Below are 20120 nucleotides of genomic sequence, written 5' to 3'. Positions count from 1 at the left end.
GTTTACTTAGGATTAACAGAACACAAAGAAGGGGAACCTACTCAGAGGCATAGCCAAGTTGCCCCATTTTCCAAAGATGGTTTCCTCCGCCTCCCTCTCCCTTATCTGGAGTTTGATCTACCAAGGGCTGCCCTATTAGAGTCCCTACAAGTGTTTTTTCACAGGGAAGGTGTTTCTTGACTGACAGGATGTCATTCTTGCCAACATATGGCCAAACACTAACTCAGCTTCTTCTAACCTGTGATGGGGCAAGATACTACCTGCTAAATTTGGCTAAAATACTGCCCAAGAGGGGTCTGATTCACACCAGTTTTCTCATGTTTTCTGTTTCCCAAGCCTTCCCTGCCATTGACTAATCCCTTGCTGTCCAAGCACCACCCCTCTTCATTGGTGTTGTAGTGGACATTGGCCAGTCAGAGCACTCTTTCTCTTAGCACCTTCTCACCCCAGCCCTCTAAGCCAATCAGAGAAGGCACAAGAGAGGGCACCTCTTTTCCATCCCATTCACATTGGAACACTGACATTTGCTAGCTGAATCCAAGTTTTCATTTCATCGACTTCTAGTGGGATTCAAACTTCTAATTTCTACGCCATGTTTACCATACCTCTCTCCCACTCATGAACGTCCCATGGCTCCCAAATGCCAGATAGGTCATGGATGAAGTTTTCTGCCTGGATTTCAATAGCCCCTAAAATTTTCCCACACCTAGCCAAGCTTTCTGTTTCCCAACCTCAGAACCTACCTTCCTTTCCAGTTGGGCTGGATTCTTCATGATCTTACACATCCTGCTTTTTCTATCTTGTGTGCTCCTGCACATTATTCTAATAATCATTTATTTATTCATTCATTCTTTCAAAAACTACTTATCAAATACCTCTGATGTGTCATCCACTGTTCTAGATTATGGGCAGTGCAAAAAGCCATTTGAGTCCTTATTTCATGGAGCTTGCATTGTAGATTTGACACATTTGATAAACAAGTAAAGGCATGTGGTGACAAGTGGTGATAAGTATTGTGAAGAATAAAGGGCGACTGGAGAAGAGATGCCATGTCCTTTATGGAGGTCGGAGAAAGCAGCTCTGAGAGGTAACAGTTAACATATATCCCAGGGTGTGTCAGCTCAAAGGCCCTAGGACAGGAACATGATTGTTAGAGGAAGAACAAGGAGGTTGATGTGGCTAGAGCAGAGTAAGTGAGGAAAAGAATAATAAGAGGGCAGTACAAGCAGTAACTCAAGACTGGTTCATGTGGGGCTATTAAGGCAGTGGTGCTCAGCGGGGGCAATTTTATCCCCAACCTGGGAGACATTTGGCAATCTCTGGAGACATTTCTGCTTGTTACACCTCGGGAGGGGATGCTACTTGCATCTAGTAGGTAGGGGTCAAGGATGCTTCTAAACATCCCGCCATGCACAGGACAGCCCCCTGCAACAAAGAATTTAAACTGTCTTGAAGACTGTGGGTCTTGTTCTAAGTGTGATGAGATGTCATTAGACGGTTTTGAACAAGAGTGACATAAAATGATTTAGGTTTTTAAAAGATCACTTTAGATACTATGTAGTAAGTCATAACCTGATCGGTAAGAGTGGTGTTATTGAGCAGTTCTTATATCTGAAACACCGTGCTAAACACCTTGCCTGTGGTTCTTCAGATTTTCTTCCTTGTTCCTGCCACTACCTGGCATTGCATTACACATTCATCCACTAATTTTAAATGTTCGACTCTCCCAATAGAATGATGCCCAATGAGGGCAAGGACTTCGCTTAATTACCTGTCGAATCTCCAGCACCTAGGACAGTGCCCGGAGTGTACCAGGCACTCTCTACATATTTGTTGAATGGGTAAATGGCTCCTCAGGGCCGATTTGTTTATCCTCATTTCACAGACAAGGGCAATTGAGTCTCGGTGTCTGTTGCTTGAACCACATCTAAGAGCAAATCAGTGTTTTGAGGCCCATTCCCAGGGGAACAATCTCCAAGTTTGGTGACACTTCCCAGAAAGGAAAGTTCCCAGTGTGGTGTTCTAAGTGAGTTGCCTAGGTAGTTATTGCTAGTGCTACCTTCTACCTCCATGTATATGTATTCATTCATTCATTTACTGAGCCTTCACTGAGCCTTCACTAGGAGCCAGGTACTCTGCCAGGCCCTGGAATATACTGGTGAGGAAGTCAGACGAGACCCGTGCTGTATAAAGCTTACGGTTTAGTGTGGGAAACAGACAATGCATGTATGATATACACGAGAAAAATATGGACCGTGGTAAGTGTTATAATGGAACTAAAATGAGTGATGCAATGAGCACTCGGGGTGGAAGGGGGAGCTGCCTCAAGGAGCCTGATCAAGGAAAGCTTCTCTAAAGAACAGATGAACGAAAACAAAGTATGATAAAGAGAATGAAAAATACCTCAATAATACTTATAATGATTGCATATTGAAGGGATAATATTATGGATTTATCTCATTAGATAAAATTTATTAAAATTGATTTTCCATATTTCTTTTTTACTTTTTTAATGTTACTACTGGAAAAAATTTTAAATTTCTTAAGGGGCTCACATTGTATTTATATTGGACAGTGCTGTTCTACACTAGTCCCTTCCCACTAAAGACACCAGTGGGGAAGGAGAAGGATTGACACCCAGAAGAGCTAAGACAGGGGTAGGGGTAGAAAGCAACGTGTTGGAGGGCTGGAACTCAAGTTGTAGAAATGACTAAATGACATTTTAAGAATAGAGCAGTCCGCTGATGGGTATGGGTTTCTATTGGGGGTGATGAAAATGTTCTAGAATTAGATTGTGATGATGGCTGCACAACCTTGTGAATATACTAAAAACCGCTGAATTGTACACACTAAAGAGGCTAATGTTATAATATGTTAATTATATGTTGGTAAAAAAAATAAGATTAAAGAAAAGAATATGGCAGTCTACATTTTTTTTTATAGTGTCTGGTAGGACAAAAGACCCCCGAATTTTCTGGAAAGCCTGTTTCTTGCCCCTGATCTGTGTATAGGGCATTTTTTTTTTATGTGTTTGTTGAAGATGAATGATTAAAGAGAAGGGGTTCTTACATGTCTTGGCAGATACCAGGGTGGATAATGAGAGTTCCACTTCAGTAGAAATCAGAGCCAGAGGTACTTGGAGAAAGATAAGCTTGGGAATTTGCAAAAATGTTGTGGAGGGTATGGGTAAAACTCCCTCAGGGTGTAGCACAGGGATTCAAGCAAATGATATCTCAATCTAATAGGGCAGGATGACCCTAGCTGATATCTGAGTCACTTTGACTATCAGGAACAACTATTAAATCAAAATGCGAACCTCTATCTGCAGTTACGTATTCTATGTTGGAATCTTCCTTATTTAATGCCCGCTATAAAGCACCCTCCATGTTCAGCTGGGTGTTGGCTCCCCATTAGCAACCTAACGTGAACCGCCCTCCAGGAGCAAGAGCCTGTAAGGCCAAGTTTTCTCTGAGCACAGTCTCAGGGTTGATTTGCAACATCTTGGAGATCAGCCCAAACCAAAGAGTCTCCCTCTTTAAGTAACTCAGCTTTTCTCTGCCAGGCATTGGGCTGGGTGCTGAAGGCAGAATGGTGAGCAAGACAGACTCAGTTCCTGCCCTCCAGGGGCTTAGAGTCTGGGAGGGAAGTCAGAGCTATACGCAACCCACCCTTAAGGAGTAGGTGTTCTGCTCCCCCTTCTCCAAAATGGAGTGTTTACATGCATTATTTGGAATGCTTCTACTGGAGGATTTGTCTCTTCTCCCCCTTTTATTAATTTTCTTCATTCACTTACATCAATATGGGCTCATGGATATTTATTTTATATTCTGGGTTATAACACATTACAACTTTATTTTGATGCTCAAATTGTTCCAGTTTTGGTCATTTGGAGCTCTTTCAGTTGGTTCCTGTGAACACAATTTTTTATCCCCATGTTACAGATGCAGAAACCAAGCTTCAGAAAGAAGTCTGCCCCCCTACAGTGTATCTGGTAGTACAATTTACCAAGAAGGGAAAGACTAAACAAAGGAACAAAGGCTGGGTTAGGGCACGAAGGAGATCCCAAATCAAGAGCTTCAGCTCCAGACATGTAAAGTCTTAGATGCTTTAGGGACATCCAGTGGAGACGGATAAACAAAGCGTTGGAGATAGGAGTTGCTTATGGAGGCTTTGAACAGCGGTTCTCAATGTAGGGATATGCTTTAGCTCTACCTGGGGAGGGGTGGTTTCCTAAAAAGTAATGCCAGTGTCAAGCCTCAGAGCAGGTAAACCTGAACTCTAGGGATGGCACCCAAGCATCAATATTTTTTCAAAGGTGTTTTTGATGATGGTTGACATCCATTGGACTCGAGGAATCCAAGTCCCTCCAGCGGGGAGCCTCACTTCTATTACTAATCGTGCATTATCAAGGGAACTATGTATATTTAATAGTCTATCTCTGCTCCTTCAGTGGTTGACAGCAGTCTATGAACTGTTCATCGTCTTAGATGTTCCTAGGTTTCCTGCGGTCCCAGACCTTTCATTCCTTGATCCTTTTGTTTATAGCAATGCCACTTTCCTGGTGAAGACCCAGAGCTGCTTCGTCTCTCCTATCCTTTTTGTAACATAACATTTGCAATCGTCTTTGTGAACTTTCTTTTCAAACATCTCCCCAGCCACCTCTGCCAATTTGTACTCAGAGCAGAAGATTGCATTCAGACTTGGCCTGTTATTCAAGGCCCAGTTCCATCCCCATTTCCTGTGACGATTATTGGGCACCCACCATGCAAATTGCTTTGTACCTGGCACTTGGTGATACCGTGATCAATGAGATTGACATTGCCCCTGCCCTAAGGAACTCACACTCCGGGACAGGGTGTCTCAACCACAGCACTATTAACTGTTGGGGTCCAATCATTCTTAAGGTGGAGGCTGTGCATACCTGCCCTCTACTCATTAGATGTCAGTAGCACCCTCTCCCCAGTAGTGACAACCAAAAATGTCTCCAGATATTGCCAAATGTTCTCTGGGGGGCAAATTTGCCCCCAGTTAAGAGCCACTGCTCTAGAAGAAAGAAGATATTAAACAAATACTTATAAATGTTAAAAAGGGTTGTGAAAGGGGAATGAACTGGAGAGATTCAATTTAACTTGATAAGAACAGAGAGATAAAGAGCTCAGCGTGGAGACTACCTGTTCCAGCCCAGAAAATAGCTGGTATTATTTCCATTGTGATGCTTTCTCTGATTACTCTATTGTCTTTTGTTTTCTCTGATTTCCTACAGTAGCAATGGAAGCAAGAAAGCTCCCATTTCTTGAATGTTACTATGCTGCCAGGCACAGCACTAAGCATTTGGCAAGCTTCAGTTCATTTTATTCTCACAATGACCCTATAACCATAAAGAAACAACTGAAGATTCGCTATATAAGTAAATTGCCTTTTTAATCAATAACTTTGCATGTTAGCTTTTCAAAGCAACTAGAATGAAAGCTCAAACACCTTTTCTCTATCTCTTGAACAGCACCCACCTGCTTCAAATACCACAATCTCTTTTGCACTGTCAATGTCTTCTTCATTGAGTCTTTCCTTTAGGACCTTCAAAATCACTCCCCCAAGTTTCTTCTCTTGGTCTTACTATTTCTGAGAGCTAGTTTCCCATCTTATGCCTTCCTTTATCTACCAGAGTTTTCAAAATTTATGGAGTTGTCTACTAACACCACCTCCTCACCTTCTCACTACCTTTGCACTGGGGATCTTCCCTGTACCCTCTGCTGAATCAATTCGCTAATCAGTTTCTCCAAGGCAGAGGCTTCTCATCCCATTCAATCTCTCCTCCATACTGGATGCTGTTTAGAACGCTCTCCCTTAGGACTTTCTTTTCTCCCTTGGATCTCTGCACCGTGCAAGTCTACCTTCAACCACATATCCTGTAGATGTGGGTAAACTCCACTACCCAGTTCCTTGTCCTAACCTCTGTCTATACTCTTCTCTCAAAAGTTTTTTTTTAGCTTCTAGAGCTTCATTTGTCCCATTTTTGTGGAAGAAAAACCTAATTGGATCTCCAATCATGGGCTCTTTCTTGTATTTCAGCCTCACTTCTCCAAATGTCATTTGGACATCTTCAACTGGATGCAACCCTGGCACCTCACATTCACAGTGTCTCTCAAAAACAGGCATTGTGTTTTTCCTCAAAGTCTGTTTCCTCCTCTCAGCCTCTCAAGAAACATTGTTTCTCTTAGAGGTAAAAATCATTTTAGACTTGGAATAATTCTTTACATTCATTTGTTTATGCATTCATTCCTTGAGCCTGTTGTGGGTGCTGTTTATACTGGGGATACAGTGATGAACAAATCAGACTCATTTCCCACCCTTGTGGAGCTCACAGTCTACCTTGGAAGGAAGACATTCAGAAGAGAAATTACAAAGGGCTTTGATGAGAGTTACGAAAGGGAAAGTCCAATGTGCAATGGGTCTCTCCTCATCTTCTCTACCTATATACAATTAGTTACCATCTTAAAGTCCCTCCAAATAGCAGCTTACTCTCCAAACTCACAGCCTCTGCCCCAGTCTCTGATGTGGTCTTAACTGCCTCTCACTTCTGCCCACATCTTTGAACTCTCATCCATTGCATTGCCTTGCATCATACTGGATTCTTGTCTGTCTCCCCCACCACATGAAAGGCTTATTAAACATGATGAATGCATGCGACTTGCCCCTGCATTCTCAATACTGGCACTAAGAGGCTCATAAATATTGGGGAGATGGTGAATGAAGGGGCTCCTAATCCCTTTACCATACCACTGACTGGACTTCTCTTCAAACTCTTCTTTGCAAGTGTTCTCTTCTCTGGCTCCTCCCAAAACTTCACACCTCAACACTATACTCATTATGTTCTGAACTAATAACCTAGAGGTAGGGAAGCAACAGCCCCAGGCCTTGGTTGAGAATATCTGGAAAATAATGACCTGCACCATGGGCACCACACCTTCTCACTGGACACGGAATGGCCCTGCGAATGGAGGAAACCCCAAGGGAGCTCCCGGCTGCAGGTCCTCAGTGTTCTCTGGTGCTGCCAAGGTAAGCCTTGCTGGGTGATACAGCTCTCCTTCCATTGCTGAAAGCCAGCTTGACCAAAGGACCCTGTGTCTGAATGCAGGAGACAAAGATAATTGGGTCAGCCAAGCAGGTTTGAAACACTTGGCAATCATTGCCCGTTTTCCTCAGGAGAGGCACACTTGCCATCCAGCCTGCCTGCATTACTTGTATTATCTCATTTAACTAAAAGAGAGATAGAATGACCTGCATTCAAATTCCAGCTCTGTCACTTACCTATTTGTTAGATGACCATAGTATGTAAACTCTTAAAGCCTCTATTTTCTCATCTTTGAATGGGGTTAGTAGAAATTATCTCATAGATATCTTGGTCATGATAATTCTAGACTCTGGGTATTGATTAGATTGTGTATATTTGCTTTACCTTTTGTATGTTTAAATCTTTTCATAATATTTTTTAAATTATCTTTTAGGATGGTTGTGAGAAATAATCAAATTAGGTGTGGGAATGCCAATCAGAGTCTCTGAAAAACAGGAAGCCTTCAATAAAAGGTAGCTCTCACTCTACAATGAGACCACTGTCACTAAAATTTTCTCTTTTTTCCAGAGCAATGAGAAAATTATCATATATATGTGTTGGTTTATTTTATGTCCTCCATTAGAATTACGCTTCCTGGGGGCAGGTGCCTTGTCTGCCTTTGCTCATCGCTGCACCTCAAATGTGTCCAGTAGGCACTCAATAAATGGTTGTTGAATATATGAACTATAAAAACCACTAGCTGCAGTCCCAGCCCCAGCTCAAGTCAACGTCACATGCTCCTGCCTGTCAATGTCCTCCACCTCCCTTCCTAAGGGGGCATAGACGTGAGGACTCACTAGGAAAGGCAGCAGCCGAACATTTTGTCCAGAGCAAAGGTCTCCATAATCCAATGCCCCAAAGACTCTCTCCTCTCTGTAGCAGAAGAACCAAAAGGACAACGCAGAGAAGATGATCAAGGCTGAGAAGCAGAAGGGAAGAGAATGCAAGATAGCAGAATGGCCACACAGGAATCTCTCGGATGAGGCCAGGGCTTAAAAGGTAATTTCCAAAGGTAGACACAAAACAGAACCACAGGTCTTGACACCAAGAAGCCCCACCCACCTGTGAGAAAAACATCCGTCAGTGAAAACAGATTAGGCTGAGGCCTGCAGAAACAAGTTAACTACAAAGAAGGCTTGTCAGCCAAATGATGGTCAGAATGCAAAAGACCAGAGGAGGCAGGGCATCGCTGAATGAATCCGATGAGTTAGCATAATAAATGACCCAGAAGGCAGAACTATCCAACTCCATTTTGCTTTTGTTTTCTCTGTCAAGGGATTACAGGACTGGAAAAGATAGGGAAAAGGGAAAAGTCATTATATTTCATGAAGCTTCTATGTGCCAGGCAGCAATATATATTGACAAGCTTGATTAATCCTTAGAAGAGATATCAGTCATAATTCTCATTTTTTTATATTAGGAAAATTAGCCTTTGGGATATGAAGCAGCTTGTCCTAGAGCACTAAAAGATTGTGTGTGGTCTAACAGCTTCATTTATTTATTTTATTTTGTTTTTATTTTTTTTTTCTTCATTTTATTGAGATATATTCACATACCACGCAGTCAAACAAAACAAATCGTACTTTCGATTGTTCACAGTACCATTACATAGTGGTACATTCATCACCCAAATCAATCCCTGACACCTTCATTAGCACACACACAAAAATAACAAGAATAACAGCTTCATTTAGATATTGAGCATCTCATGAGTGAAGTTTGATTGTGTGTGTGTTGTGTGTGTTTTGGTGGGGCAGAACTGTGGGCAAGCAGCTCACCCTTAATCCCAACTAAATTTGCAGTCAAGCCTCCTTGGATCTTTGTCACACAAGCTGAAGTTTAGACACAGCATCCCCTATCCAGAGAGTTGGTTTTCTCAACCTAATGTTAGACGAGAACATGTTTCCCCACTTCCAATGTTTCCTGCAATGTGGAGGGATGTCTATCAGTGTACACTCCTGGCTGCCATCTGTCTTCTTACCCTCCCCTGGGGAGACAGAGTAGAATGGTGAAATTTCTGGAGACCAGGTCATGGGAGGAATGGTAAAAGGAATGAGGGATTTAGCTCAAAGAAGATTGGGCTCTGATATGATGTAGTCTTCATGCATTTGTCAAGGGCTATCATGCAAAAAAGTGCTTTAATTAGATTAAAGGGTAGAACTAAGTGCACTGATGGATGTTCCAAGAAGGAATATTTTAGCTTATTTTAAGAAGATATTTATAAGTATTAGCATTGTGTAAAAACGGAATGATTTTCCTCAAGAGGTAGTGAGATCCGTGTCACTGGGGTTATTCAAACAACCCCACTGGGTAAAATGGGCTGCTCCTAAAAGGGCGCTCAGATATTAGGAGATGGTCAGTCTGAATTAAAGTTCATCTATGACTTTTGTAAACCCCAAAGTGGCAGAACGAGATGTTCTTTTCTCACCACATTTTTTCCTCTAATATCACAACTGACCTATAGCACACTGGGCAGGACAGGGAACACCCCTTGAATGTGGTCAGCCCTGCCTGGCAAACAGAGTGGGTGCAGTGGAATCACCCCCACACACCATACTCCCTAATGGGAGGGCGATGAGATCCTCAGATCACCACATGCTCCCCAAGAGAGAAGTTTGACAGAAGAGAAATTTCTTCTTCCCTCATCTCTTCCTCAGAGCAGAAGTCTGCCATAAGCTTAATAAGGAAGACAGAGGCCCTGATAGCAAAATGACCCTCAGATGTGATGCCAGTAGATGCAACGTAGTAGCAGAGAAATGTTTGTCTTCTGCCGGCAACTCTCTTAAGAATCTGAAGGAATCAAAGCAGAGGTCACAACCTGCCATTTGGCCATGAGGATATGTTTTGTTTGGCCGACAGTATTGTTTAAAAAAAAACAAGTAAAAAATTGCCAACTTCTTTAAAATGGGAGGTTTCACACACAAAAAATCCACATCCAGTTTCCCTTGAAGAATCACACAACCTGGCAAGGTGGAGGTAATTGACTGGAGGTGAGAAGTAGCTGCCTTCTTTGGTCAGGGTATGTGTCCCTCATCACCCACTACCAATTTCAAGCCACTGAGGCCAAGTGCCAATTGCAATTTTCTGTTGTCATTTACCTTTTTTTTTTTTTTTTCAATTTCTTAGTCCCTGTGTCACTGTCAGAATAGGGAAAATAAAATAGATCAGAGAGTCAGGTATGTTTCTTACACCCCACCTGGCTCACCATTTTTCATTCCCACCTCCCCACTAAATGTGAATATTCACAGCTGACTTACAGCTTCAAGCATCTGATGTTTCCCTTCCAGAATGGAACTGAGGAGAAGTCAGGGAAGACTCCGGGGGTATTATATGAGCAGAGAAGAAGGAAAGAGGCCCAAGGGAGACGGCAATAGCAGTTGCCATCTGAAATGGACTCTCCGTGGCCTGACAGGAAAAAGAAAATAAATGTTTGGTCCCATCCTCCGAACTCCATGTGCATCCTGGGAGGTTAATGGTGGACCTCCCCTCTGAAAATCAACGTGGATCTAGATCCCTCCCAGTCATGAGAGTGTAACATAGTGGGGAAGACAATGTTCCCCTGAAATGACCTTCTAATTGGCTATCCATTGTGTGTACAATGGACTTCCTTTGGCTTATTCTAGAGGCTTCTCTCAAACTTGAGGTTGGAAAAGTTGCGTGTGCTGTGTGGGGGATTCGGAGGAAGTGACTTCCTCTAGGCCGATAATGCCGACCACCGTCGTTCTCCTCTTCCCAGCGATGGGCGGCTTCTTTGGCATCCGCATCCCTTGACCGGTCAGCATCCTCTTTGGATTACAATAAGAGCTGCCATCTACAGAACCTTGTCACGTCCAGGCACTGAGCTAAGCCCTCCTCATGTATATTATCTCCTCCCATCCCAGTAACGATCGCAATGAGATCGGTATTACGATTATCTCCACTTTACAGAGAAGGAAACTGAGGTTCAGATGGGTTGATTAACTTGCCCTGAGTTGCAAAGCTAGTAAGTGGCAAACCAGGAGCAGACAGGCAGATCAGTCCTTCTCCTAAGTGTGTGGTCTTGACCACTGCAACCCACTGCCCACCTTTACTGCAGTGAGGATCTTAGATGCACATATGTTATGGCTTTGTTTCAAGAGAAGACTGCATTTTTTATTTTGTTTCCAATCCCCTTCTTCATGATGTCCAGCTTTAGTTTGACTCTGTAGACCACAGGAGCTTCAGAAAACAGATTCAGTGGGTAGCAGATCCATTTCCAGTGCCTCACTGACCTGTCAGAGACTTTGACCCATAAAAGTAGGATCTGGGATCTAATCCACCTGAAGCTTTATTGGGCACTGGCTCAAATTAAAATAGATCTGGTCCAGTTCCTAGACCTGAGTCTTCTGCACGCAAAGAGTATTCAATGAAGGATTCCTGGTGGCTTCTGCTCTTGAGTTTTAGACTTTTCTTCAATTGATTGATATCTTTTCTATGTCCTGCTTATGGTGTCCATGGGAGTTGGCAATTCTAAGTGCAGAGGAAGAATCAAAATCTCAGGACTGGGGTCTGTGGGTGGGGAGGAGTCAGGGGACCACCCAGATGTTGCATGGAGTGGGGCTTGTGTTGAAAAGGGGCTGCCACGTGGTGACAACGGTGGATGGGCAGGAAGCCCATGGGCCCCTGGAGCGTCTAAGCCTGACATACTCTCCCTCTTTGTTCCATCTCTGCCCTCAATGTCCTGAGCGTCCTGCTGACATTGAGCCCCCATCTTGCTCTTTTCGGCGCTGATTTCTCTCATCCCCAGCCCTCCATTTATCTCCTTTTGGCTTAGCATGATGGAGTTGTCTGACTCGTTGACTTCTTCTGATTTGAACATCACCAGAATACAAGCGACAGGAGAAGTCATAAACTCAGATGAGGCCACTTCAGGAGAGGACAAGAAGCATAACTATAGCCAAAAGCAGAACAAGGGGAATTGGGGGAGTATGGGGAAACCAGCTTTTAGGGGGATGGACAGAGGAAGATGAACCTACGAAAAAAATCATCAAAGGGGAGGAAATGATCCTGTAGAAAGTAGCTGATGTAATGGAGAAGTGGAAGCAGGGGAGAGAAAGAGGTAGGACAGATAGAATCGGGGAAAAGTTAGGAACTAGAGAATAAGAGGAAGAGGTTTAGCAGAGAAGATGATAAATTTGCTTTAGAACATGCCAATTTAAAAATCTCTGCCTAAAATCCTGGAAATACGTATCATACAAATCAGGAGGTCATGAGAGTGTCAGGTATATAAAATTACACATTAGTCAGTCATCACATAGAAAAGACAGTTGATACCACAGGAACAGATGAGACTCAAATGGCAGAGAATGTAACAAAATAAGATGGCTAAGGAGAGGGGGAGAAAGAGGAATCTGGGAGGAGTCAAAGAAGGAACAGGGAGGAGGGGGAGAACAATGGAAAGGCAAGGAAGGCAAAGGAGACCATGTCAAGAGGGAAAACACGGTCAGCGTGCTGGAGCAGAGGTCAAAATATGGTGATTAGGAGGTCACCAGTGACCCTTGAGAGAGCAGTTTCAGTAGCCTAGAAGGGGCCAGAGGATGTTCAGTTTGTGGCAAATCCTGGGTAAGCAGGAGCACACTTAGAACCAAGTCTGCACAAAGCCCTGTGCAGAGCAAGCTAACATTTAAGTCCTGCAGAACAATGGGGCATCCCAGAGCTCAACTACATCTCTCTGCCCTTCCTATACAGCTGACCCCAGCAAAAAGAACCAGCAGAGATAAGAGACTAAGCAAGTGAGAGGTCTGGGACAATCCCATTGTGTCCAACCAGTGACCTCAAAGAGGGAAGGACATTTCATCAATTTGGATAGTTCATTCATGGCTCATTCACTGATTTCCATGCTATTGAGTCTAATGTACTCAGAGACTGAGAAGGGGGATGGTAATGAAAGAGACCTGATCGCTGTCCTCAAGCAGTTTGCAATATAGTTGAGGGGAAACTCTTTCCATGAGCACAGCCCCCAGTCAAAACACCTCGTCTGGAATGCCTAATAAAATTAACATTCAAACTTTAAAATATTACCTGGGTTAGCATAGCTTTTCTTGCTTCCCTGTAGAGGACCAAGGTGAAGCTTAAACTGGATAATAAAGAGAGTATGTGCCAATTTAAAAAATGATCTGATAGTCTCACTGGATTGTAGTGTCACTGAGGGTTGTATGCACTCCTTAATTTGCCTTAATTGCCTCTTTCCTTGAGCCTTCACCTTACTTTACTGCTCATGTTTCTCCAGTCTCCATATCCAAACCTAATGAAGATCGAGTTCTGTATTTCCAACTGCCAATGGCGGTTCCATCTGCAACACCCTTCCTTATCCTCAAACTCAAATCTGCAGCCAAACTCCCCACATTGCATCTCTCTTATCACTTCTTCAAACCTCCAGACCCTGTCCATGGTACCCTCATTTTATCTTCCCTCATCCGCATCTTCTGCATCCAACCAATTGCCAAGTTCTGCATCAAGCAGAATCTCATGCACTTAACAGATGCTCAGTATATCCTTGTTCATTGATTGGGAATATTTTACATCCTGCAAAGCTTTGTGGTTAAGAGCAACTATGACTATAATACAGCTAATGATTGTGGTTACGAGCTTGGCTTTCAGGGGCAGATGACTCTGATCTGGGTTTAGTCCCATCTCTGCTGCTTATTAGTTCAGTGGCTTTGGATACACAATTTCTTTGTTCACAAAACTTGTTTTTAGGGTTGTTATGAGAATCAAATAATAAATAATGAATGTAAATCTCTTAACCCAGAGCAGTTTTGTCTCTTAGCCCATTGTCAATACACTGCCTATTTATCCATTTAAATAACCTAAGATTAAATTCAAAGGCGCCCAGATTCCAAGATGATGCCAACTTGAGAATCCTAATTGGACTATTTAATCATTCTCATGAGGGGTCACCATCCATCTTGTACCCTTTATTTGGAGCACAAAGTAAAGATCTCAACCTAAAACAGATCCTACTTCCTTTCCTTCTCATACCCAGTTTTGAAAATTTCAATAAATTTCAAAACTGGAAGGCCACTTCTGCATGCACACACACACACACACACACACACACACACACATACACACACACACCTCAATTGCCAAACACCACCCCTCCCACCCCCCCAAATGCCACCCAGGTCCCAGCGAGAGCATTTAATGCTGACAATAAGCTCCTGGCTGTTTGCTGCCTGCCAGGCACAGCGCTGGACACTTCAAATGCAGTGTTGCATCTAAACCTCCCAGGGACCTTAGGAAGCACAGGGAGGGCATCTTTACTATCCCCAAAGCACAACTGACAAGACTGAGGCTTAGAGAGGCTGATTCCCGAGAGCCTGTCAAAGGGTCAGGACGGAGACAGGGCCTGGATGAGGCAAGCTCCAGAGCCGGCTCTTAGCCTCCCATTCCCTGCCCACACCCTGGCAGAGGCTGCGCTGCTGGGCACCCCCTCTCCTTCTCTGGCACTGGGACCTCGGAGGGCAGGGAGCCTTATGCCTCGGGAAGGCTCTGAAAAAAGCAGTTCATTGGAGGGTAGGGTGGAGAGGTGGGTTTTTGGTTTTGTTTTGTTTTTTTTTTGGTCCTTTTTTGCCCCCACTCACTAATATCATACAATGACAACCTCCAGTCGATTTTCCAGGACCTCTGCCTGCATGCTAGCTCACTGAACAGAGGAAGAAAAACAAATATTGCAAAATAACCATCCAGAAAATAAAGTCCATTTATGTTTCCCCTAAAAAAAATTATTCAGCTCAACAAATTTTATTGAGTGCTAACTGTCTGCATAGTGGCTACTTAATCAGCTAGCCTGGGGTATCTTTAATGTTAACGAGACCCCAGTTTGTAAGCCCTTCCCAGTGCCTTCACATAGGAGCTGCCCACCTCTGGGCTCCAGCCTTTTGGGGAATCCTCCTGGGAGGCCCCGCTGGCACCCCACTGCACAACTGTTGTTAGAATAAGGCTGTGTCTCGCCCACTGGGCTGTGGCGCCTCCAGGAGGGTGCCCTGCATAGAGCAGGCCCAGATCAACAGTTCATGCTGCAGGTGGGTGAGAAAGCCTGGAGGCGCCAGCCACGATGAAAGGGCTGGGGCTAGGAAATCAAAGGAACATTTGCATTTCCTACCCAGCTGGGAGGGTAGGCAGAGAGGGGTCAGGGAGGAAGGAACCACACTAAACCAGAGACAAACGCAGGGAAACCTAGGAGTTTTGTTCCCATCACTGACGACATAACAATGTCATAATCTTAAAGTTTTCTCCCTTTGCTTCTGGACAACACATGGCACAAGTAAATGTTAGCTGAGTGAAGATACACGACTGCTTCTTCTTTCCGTCTCTGTCAGCCTTTTCGTTTCCTACCTTCCTTCCTTCCTTCCTTCCTTCCTTCCTTCCCTCCCCCCTCCCTCCTTCCTTCCTCCCGGTTCTCTGTAACCCCTCTTGCATGATTCAGTGAAAACATTCCTCAAACTTTCCCCTCACAATCCAGTGCACAAAATCACTCCTCCCTTGCTCTCGCTCTTTCTTCCTCTCGCTCTCTTGCCCTCCCCCATCTTCCCTACTCTCTCCCTCCTTCCTCCTCTCTCCTTCTCCCCCCACCTCCCTCCCTCTCTCTCCCTTCTCTCTCCATTCTCTCCCATTCTGTTCCTCTCTTCCCCTCTCTCTCCCCCACCTCCCTCCCTCTCTCCCTCTCTCTCTGGCTCTCAGTCTCTCTCTGTCTTCCCCTCTCTCCCTCCTGCCCTTTCTCCCATACACTAACTCCATCTACAAGCATGTGGATCCTGTGTGAGCATTAGCTTTTAAAGCTTACAGAGGAGAAAACAAGTCCGAAGGTCCAGACCTGACCACACCGTTGTGTGTGTGTGTGTGTGTGTGTGCGCGCGTGCGTGTGTGTAGCGGTTCCTGTCGGGGCGCCGCCCACACGGCGCTGCACCTCTGCCCGTGCTTTGCACACACTCACGCCCGCGTGTCTCGCTCCCAGAGGCGGCACCTGCCACCCGCGGGCGGCCCCGGGGGGAGCCGGAGCTGCGCGGGGTGCGGGCTGCGGGCTGTGGGCTGCGCTCCGGGTGCGGCCGACGGTCGACAGGTGCGCGCCCCTCTGGGCGCAGCCCGGTGGTGCGCTTCGCTTGAGCGCGCGCGCTTCGCGGTGCCTCTCGCCCACCCCAGGACTGGTCTCCTCAGAAACCCCCCTGGGGCAGCCCTTAGACACCAAGCTGCACCTGGCGAGCCCCTCTGGCGAGCCCAGCCTCGGACAAGGCGGCTGCGGCTCAAAGCCGAGCCGGCCGACTCCAGGGTCGCTGCCTCCGGGTTCAGGTTGGGACGTCACTGCAATCCTGCTCTTCGTCAATTCTGCAGTCATTAAAAAAAATCGAATGGCCGCTGGCGTTTCAGGGACCATGAAGATAAATACATGTCCAAACACAGTTTGCTTGCTTACTTCTTCTTACTTCACTATATTGTCTCTGAGATAAAAGGCCTTCGAGCATCATAGCAAATAAAGGGCCGAAAGAAAAAGAAAGTTAATTTTTAACTTGTCCTTGGATTTGTCCACTCAGATCCATAATGAAATGTAACACAAAAGGGACTTTATTCTTTTAATGTTTTCCCTCTTCTACATATTTTTATCTTATAAGTAATATAACCTCATCAGAGAAATCTGAAAACTAGGGGTAAAAGCATCTGAGTACTCTAATCCAATCATTTACAAATTCTTTCCTTCCAGTGTTTTTTCTCATGCATTGATGGGGCTGCCCTCCGGTACAAATCCTTGGATCTCTTGTTTTCTCTTATCCCAGATAGTCTTCCCTAATGTAACGTAGTCCTTGTGGTTGTCGTTTTTAATGGCTGCACATTGTTACACCCAGAGGATATAAAATAATTTATAATCATTTTGGTTGTTTTCAATAGCTCACTATTTTAAATAATAAGACTTAGTGGAATAACGTTATGAATATGCCATTCTGTTTTGTATCTATCCTTTTTTCATATTTTAAATTATACCTTTAAGAGAAATTTCCATAAAACAAAAATTATTGGGCAAAGAACTATTACATGTGGCTTTTAATGTACACTGCCAAATTTCTCCTCCTCCCCACCCTCTTAAAAAAGGTGTACCAATTTATAATACAAGCGAACATGAAACAAAGGTTATTCCATGCCCAGATTGCTTCTTGCTTTTTAGTGAGTTCTGGTCTAACTAAACTAATTCATTTAACGTTTTTCTGTTAGTTCACAGAGCTTGAAACTTATAGAATTATATCAAACCAATGGCATTCCTTGTGAAAATGACAAGGGACCTGAAAATCACATTTCAGTCACCTTTAAATATAGGTAGTTACCCTCTGAATCCTAAACTTTCTAATTACAAAGGATTTCATCTAGGGTTTAGTCATTGAGCTTGAATCGCCTAATTGAATCAGTCATCTTACACGACACTAAACACAATTCAATAAACTTCAGTGGCTGACATGGACTCACCCTGACTTGGGTGTACATTTTGTGAGCATATATGCATGCCTGCATCTTTAAAAACAGAAGATAAAGAACATTGACAAGGTAAGCAAGCAAGAGAAGCTTCCTGTTTTCCCTCAGTTATCCTGAGCTTTGCCTGAGTCAATCCTCAGGTTTAGTATTCTCATTTACAAGCCTTAGAAGTGCTGCCCCTGAAATTGATTTCCCAGGTATATTTAGACTCCCAGAAGATTCCATCCCATTAGTGATGAGCAAGGCACTGCTAATATTTTTTTTCAACATGCATAATTCTTCTGTCTTCTCTCACACAAATGGGAAAGCACAAAAAGTAAATTTGGCACGGAATTAAAGTCCATGTGTGCTTGGTACTGTACACAGAGCAAAATGATTTGGGCTGTTATCTGAGGTTTTCATACAACCCGTGGGACACTCAAAAATGCCAGGGAAAAAAAAGGAAAACCCAGTGAGTCTCCTTGATGTGTAATTCAAGTTTATGCCAGACATTGATATGGCTAAACATTCCCATGATTGAATGAGTTTTCTACCTTCAGGTTTTTTTTTTTTCCCCTTAATTAAAGAACCTTGTTTACCACAGCACGTCAAAACTCTAACAAGCACCAGCCTGTGTTTTGTTTCAAGAAAACTTCGTTATTGGGTGAAAGTAACTGGCAACTTAGAAAAGTCACGTTACTGTCCACCTGTCGGTGAATTCTAAAACACCTTGATCTGCCTCCATGCTTGTCCCACCCTTGCCTTCACCCCAGCAGCTCACAGCCAGCGGGGATGATGACCTCCCCCAGGTGATTCTGCAGCTGAGGTCTTGACCTTGGCAGGGGTTTCAGGGTTAGGATGACACCCGGCAATCCTCATTAAAAGTCCCATCCAAGATCAAACTTTATAGCCAAACAAACCAGTTTTACAACTCGGAGGAATTAATCTGGCCTCACACTCACAGCTTTAAAAAAAAAATAACACAGAAGAGGAAAATCTAGGAGCTCAGCTAACAAGCAACTGAGTTCTGAACACGCTGCCAGCCTGATCCAATTAAGAAATATTAGCGGTCTAATGACAAACTTGAAGAAGAGCGTCTCAGACTGAACACGAAGTTTCTTCCCAGCAGCCAGGTGAATGGCAGTTTCCAGCCCAGGTGAGTCCCTTTGATTTCCAAAAACCACAGCAAAGTACAAGAAGAACCTGGCGCTGTCAGCTTGCTCACACACTTTGGGAATAAGACTCTCGAACCTGGCCACAACTATGTCTCAGAACAAATTTCTGTTTTGGTCCAAAGAAACCTAGGGGGGGTTCCTGGGCACAAGAAAACATATGGAATACCACAGTTTTACTTATTAGTGTTTATTCCTAGGAAATGAACACAAAAATTGCTTGGATACATTTCACCTCCCCCATCCCTCTTACTACCAGCCCCTTCAATCGAACTGCCTGAAGAAAATGAACCAACAAATTGTAGTGAAATGAACCAATAAATGGTAGTGAAAACCATCTGGGCATGTGCTTTCATTTATTCCATGCCAAGTATTTTATAGTTAAACCAAATTTGGAAAAGTCTTGCTAAGGCAAAGCAAGTATCAGATTCTACCCTCAGAAAGCACTGTAGCGCCGTCCACTTACCTGTGATGAGGACTGCCTTTTGATCCACAGGTAACCACTTGTGGCCAGGTAAGTAAGTATACATGAGGAAGCATGACAGGGAGAAGAGGATCAAGCCCCAAAAAAGGGACAAGCTGAGCAGGCAAGCCCCTCCCCAGAGGCCCACCAAGGACGCCAAGCATGTCTGTCTCCCCACATGCCCCAGGGTTGTCTTGAGTTTGCAGAGAACTATCCCCCCCAGCACCACGGTGACAGCCAGGCAGAGGCCCGCGGGGTCAGAGAAGAAAGCACTCATTCTCGGCGTCTGGCTGCACCTCTGTGAGCTCAGGGCCGGGGAGTCCAGTGGGCAAAGGCTGGCTGGAGGCAGCCAGAGTTACATGAATGAAGAAGCAAGAAGGGAGGGGAGAAAACAAGCCGGCACTCCTGGAATGAGAAGGGATTAGCTATAATCACACAGGCATGTTTCCAGGGGGTAATTCAAGCCAGCGTGCAGTCTGATATATATACCAGGCACCACCTCTTCCATTGCTCCCACCCCCCACACACTCCCTGCACACACAACACATGCATGCACGTACACACCCACAAACACACTCACCTTGTTTTTCTTTAATGACAGTTCCACCTCTGGAGAGAGAACACGAGTTGGATAGATTGACAGGAACAGAACTGAACAATGAATAACAGTGAATAGCAAAACCCCCTAGCTCCCAGGAAAAGGCTTGTGTCTGTGGAGTCAGTTTTCAGACTCCAGAGTGTGTGTGTGTGTGCGTGTGCATGTAAATCCAGATGGTCAGTGAGGTACGGAAGTTCGACTCTGAAGGGAAGGTGTCACTAATTCTGTCCCTACCCGCTGGAATCCTGCCACCTCCCAACCGCGTCAGCCTGAGGGTGAGATGGAGAGGGGATGGGGAAGTAGCGGAACACGTTCCCC

At 44.4% G+C, this 20120-nt stretch overlaps 1 protein-coding gene across 2 annotated transcripts in view; it reads right to left on the bottom strand.

Moving 5' to 3' along the window:
• The window catches only part of HSD17B2 (hydroxysteroid 17-beta dehydrogenase 2), a 73306-nt gene extending 53495 nt beyond the window's left edge, over nucleotides 1–19811 (bottom strand). Inside the window, exons 1-2 of one of the 2 annotated variants that reach the window (XM_037816037.1) lie at nucleotides 19785–19811; nucleotides 19208–19609 (exon numbers count right to left, since the gene is read on the bottom strand). In XM_037816037.1, coding sequence (XP_037671965.1) covers nucleotides 19208–19481 — 274 coding nt within the window. In that variant the 5' untranslated portion in view covers nucleotides 19482–19609; nucleotides 19785–19811. Of the gene's footprint in view, nucleotides 1–19207; nucleotides 19625–19784 lie in introns of those variants that run through there. The other variant, XM_037816038.1, reaches the window with a different exon arrangement.
• Nucleotides 19812–20120: the final 309 nt, after the last annotated feature.

This window comes from Choloepus didactylus, chromosome 22 (genome assembly GCF_015220235.1).
Source record: "Choloepus didactylus isolate mChoDid1 chromosome 22, mChoDid1.pri, whole genome shotgun sequence".
Taxonomy (NCBI): Eukaryota; Metazoa; Chordata; class Mammalia; order Pilosa; family Megalonychidae; genus Choloepus; species Choloepus didactylus.
Note: the sequence above shows the minus strand (reverse complement) of the source record. Positions and strands in the feature narration are given on the sequence as shown.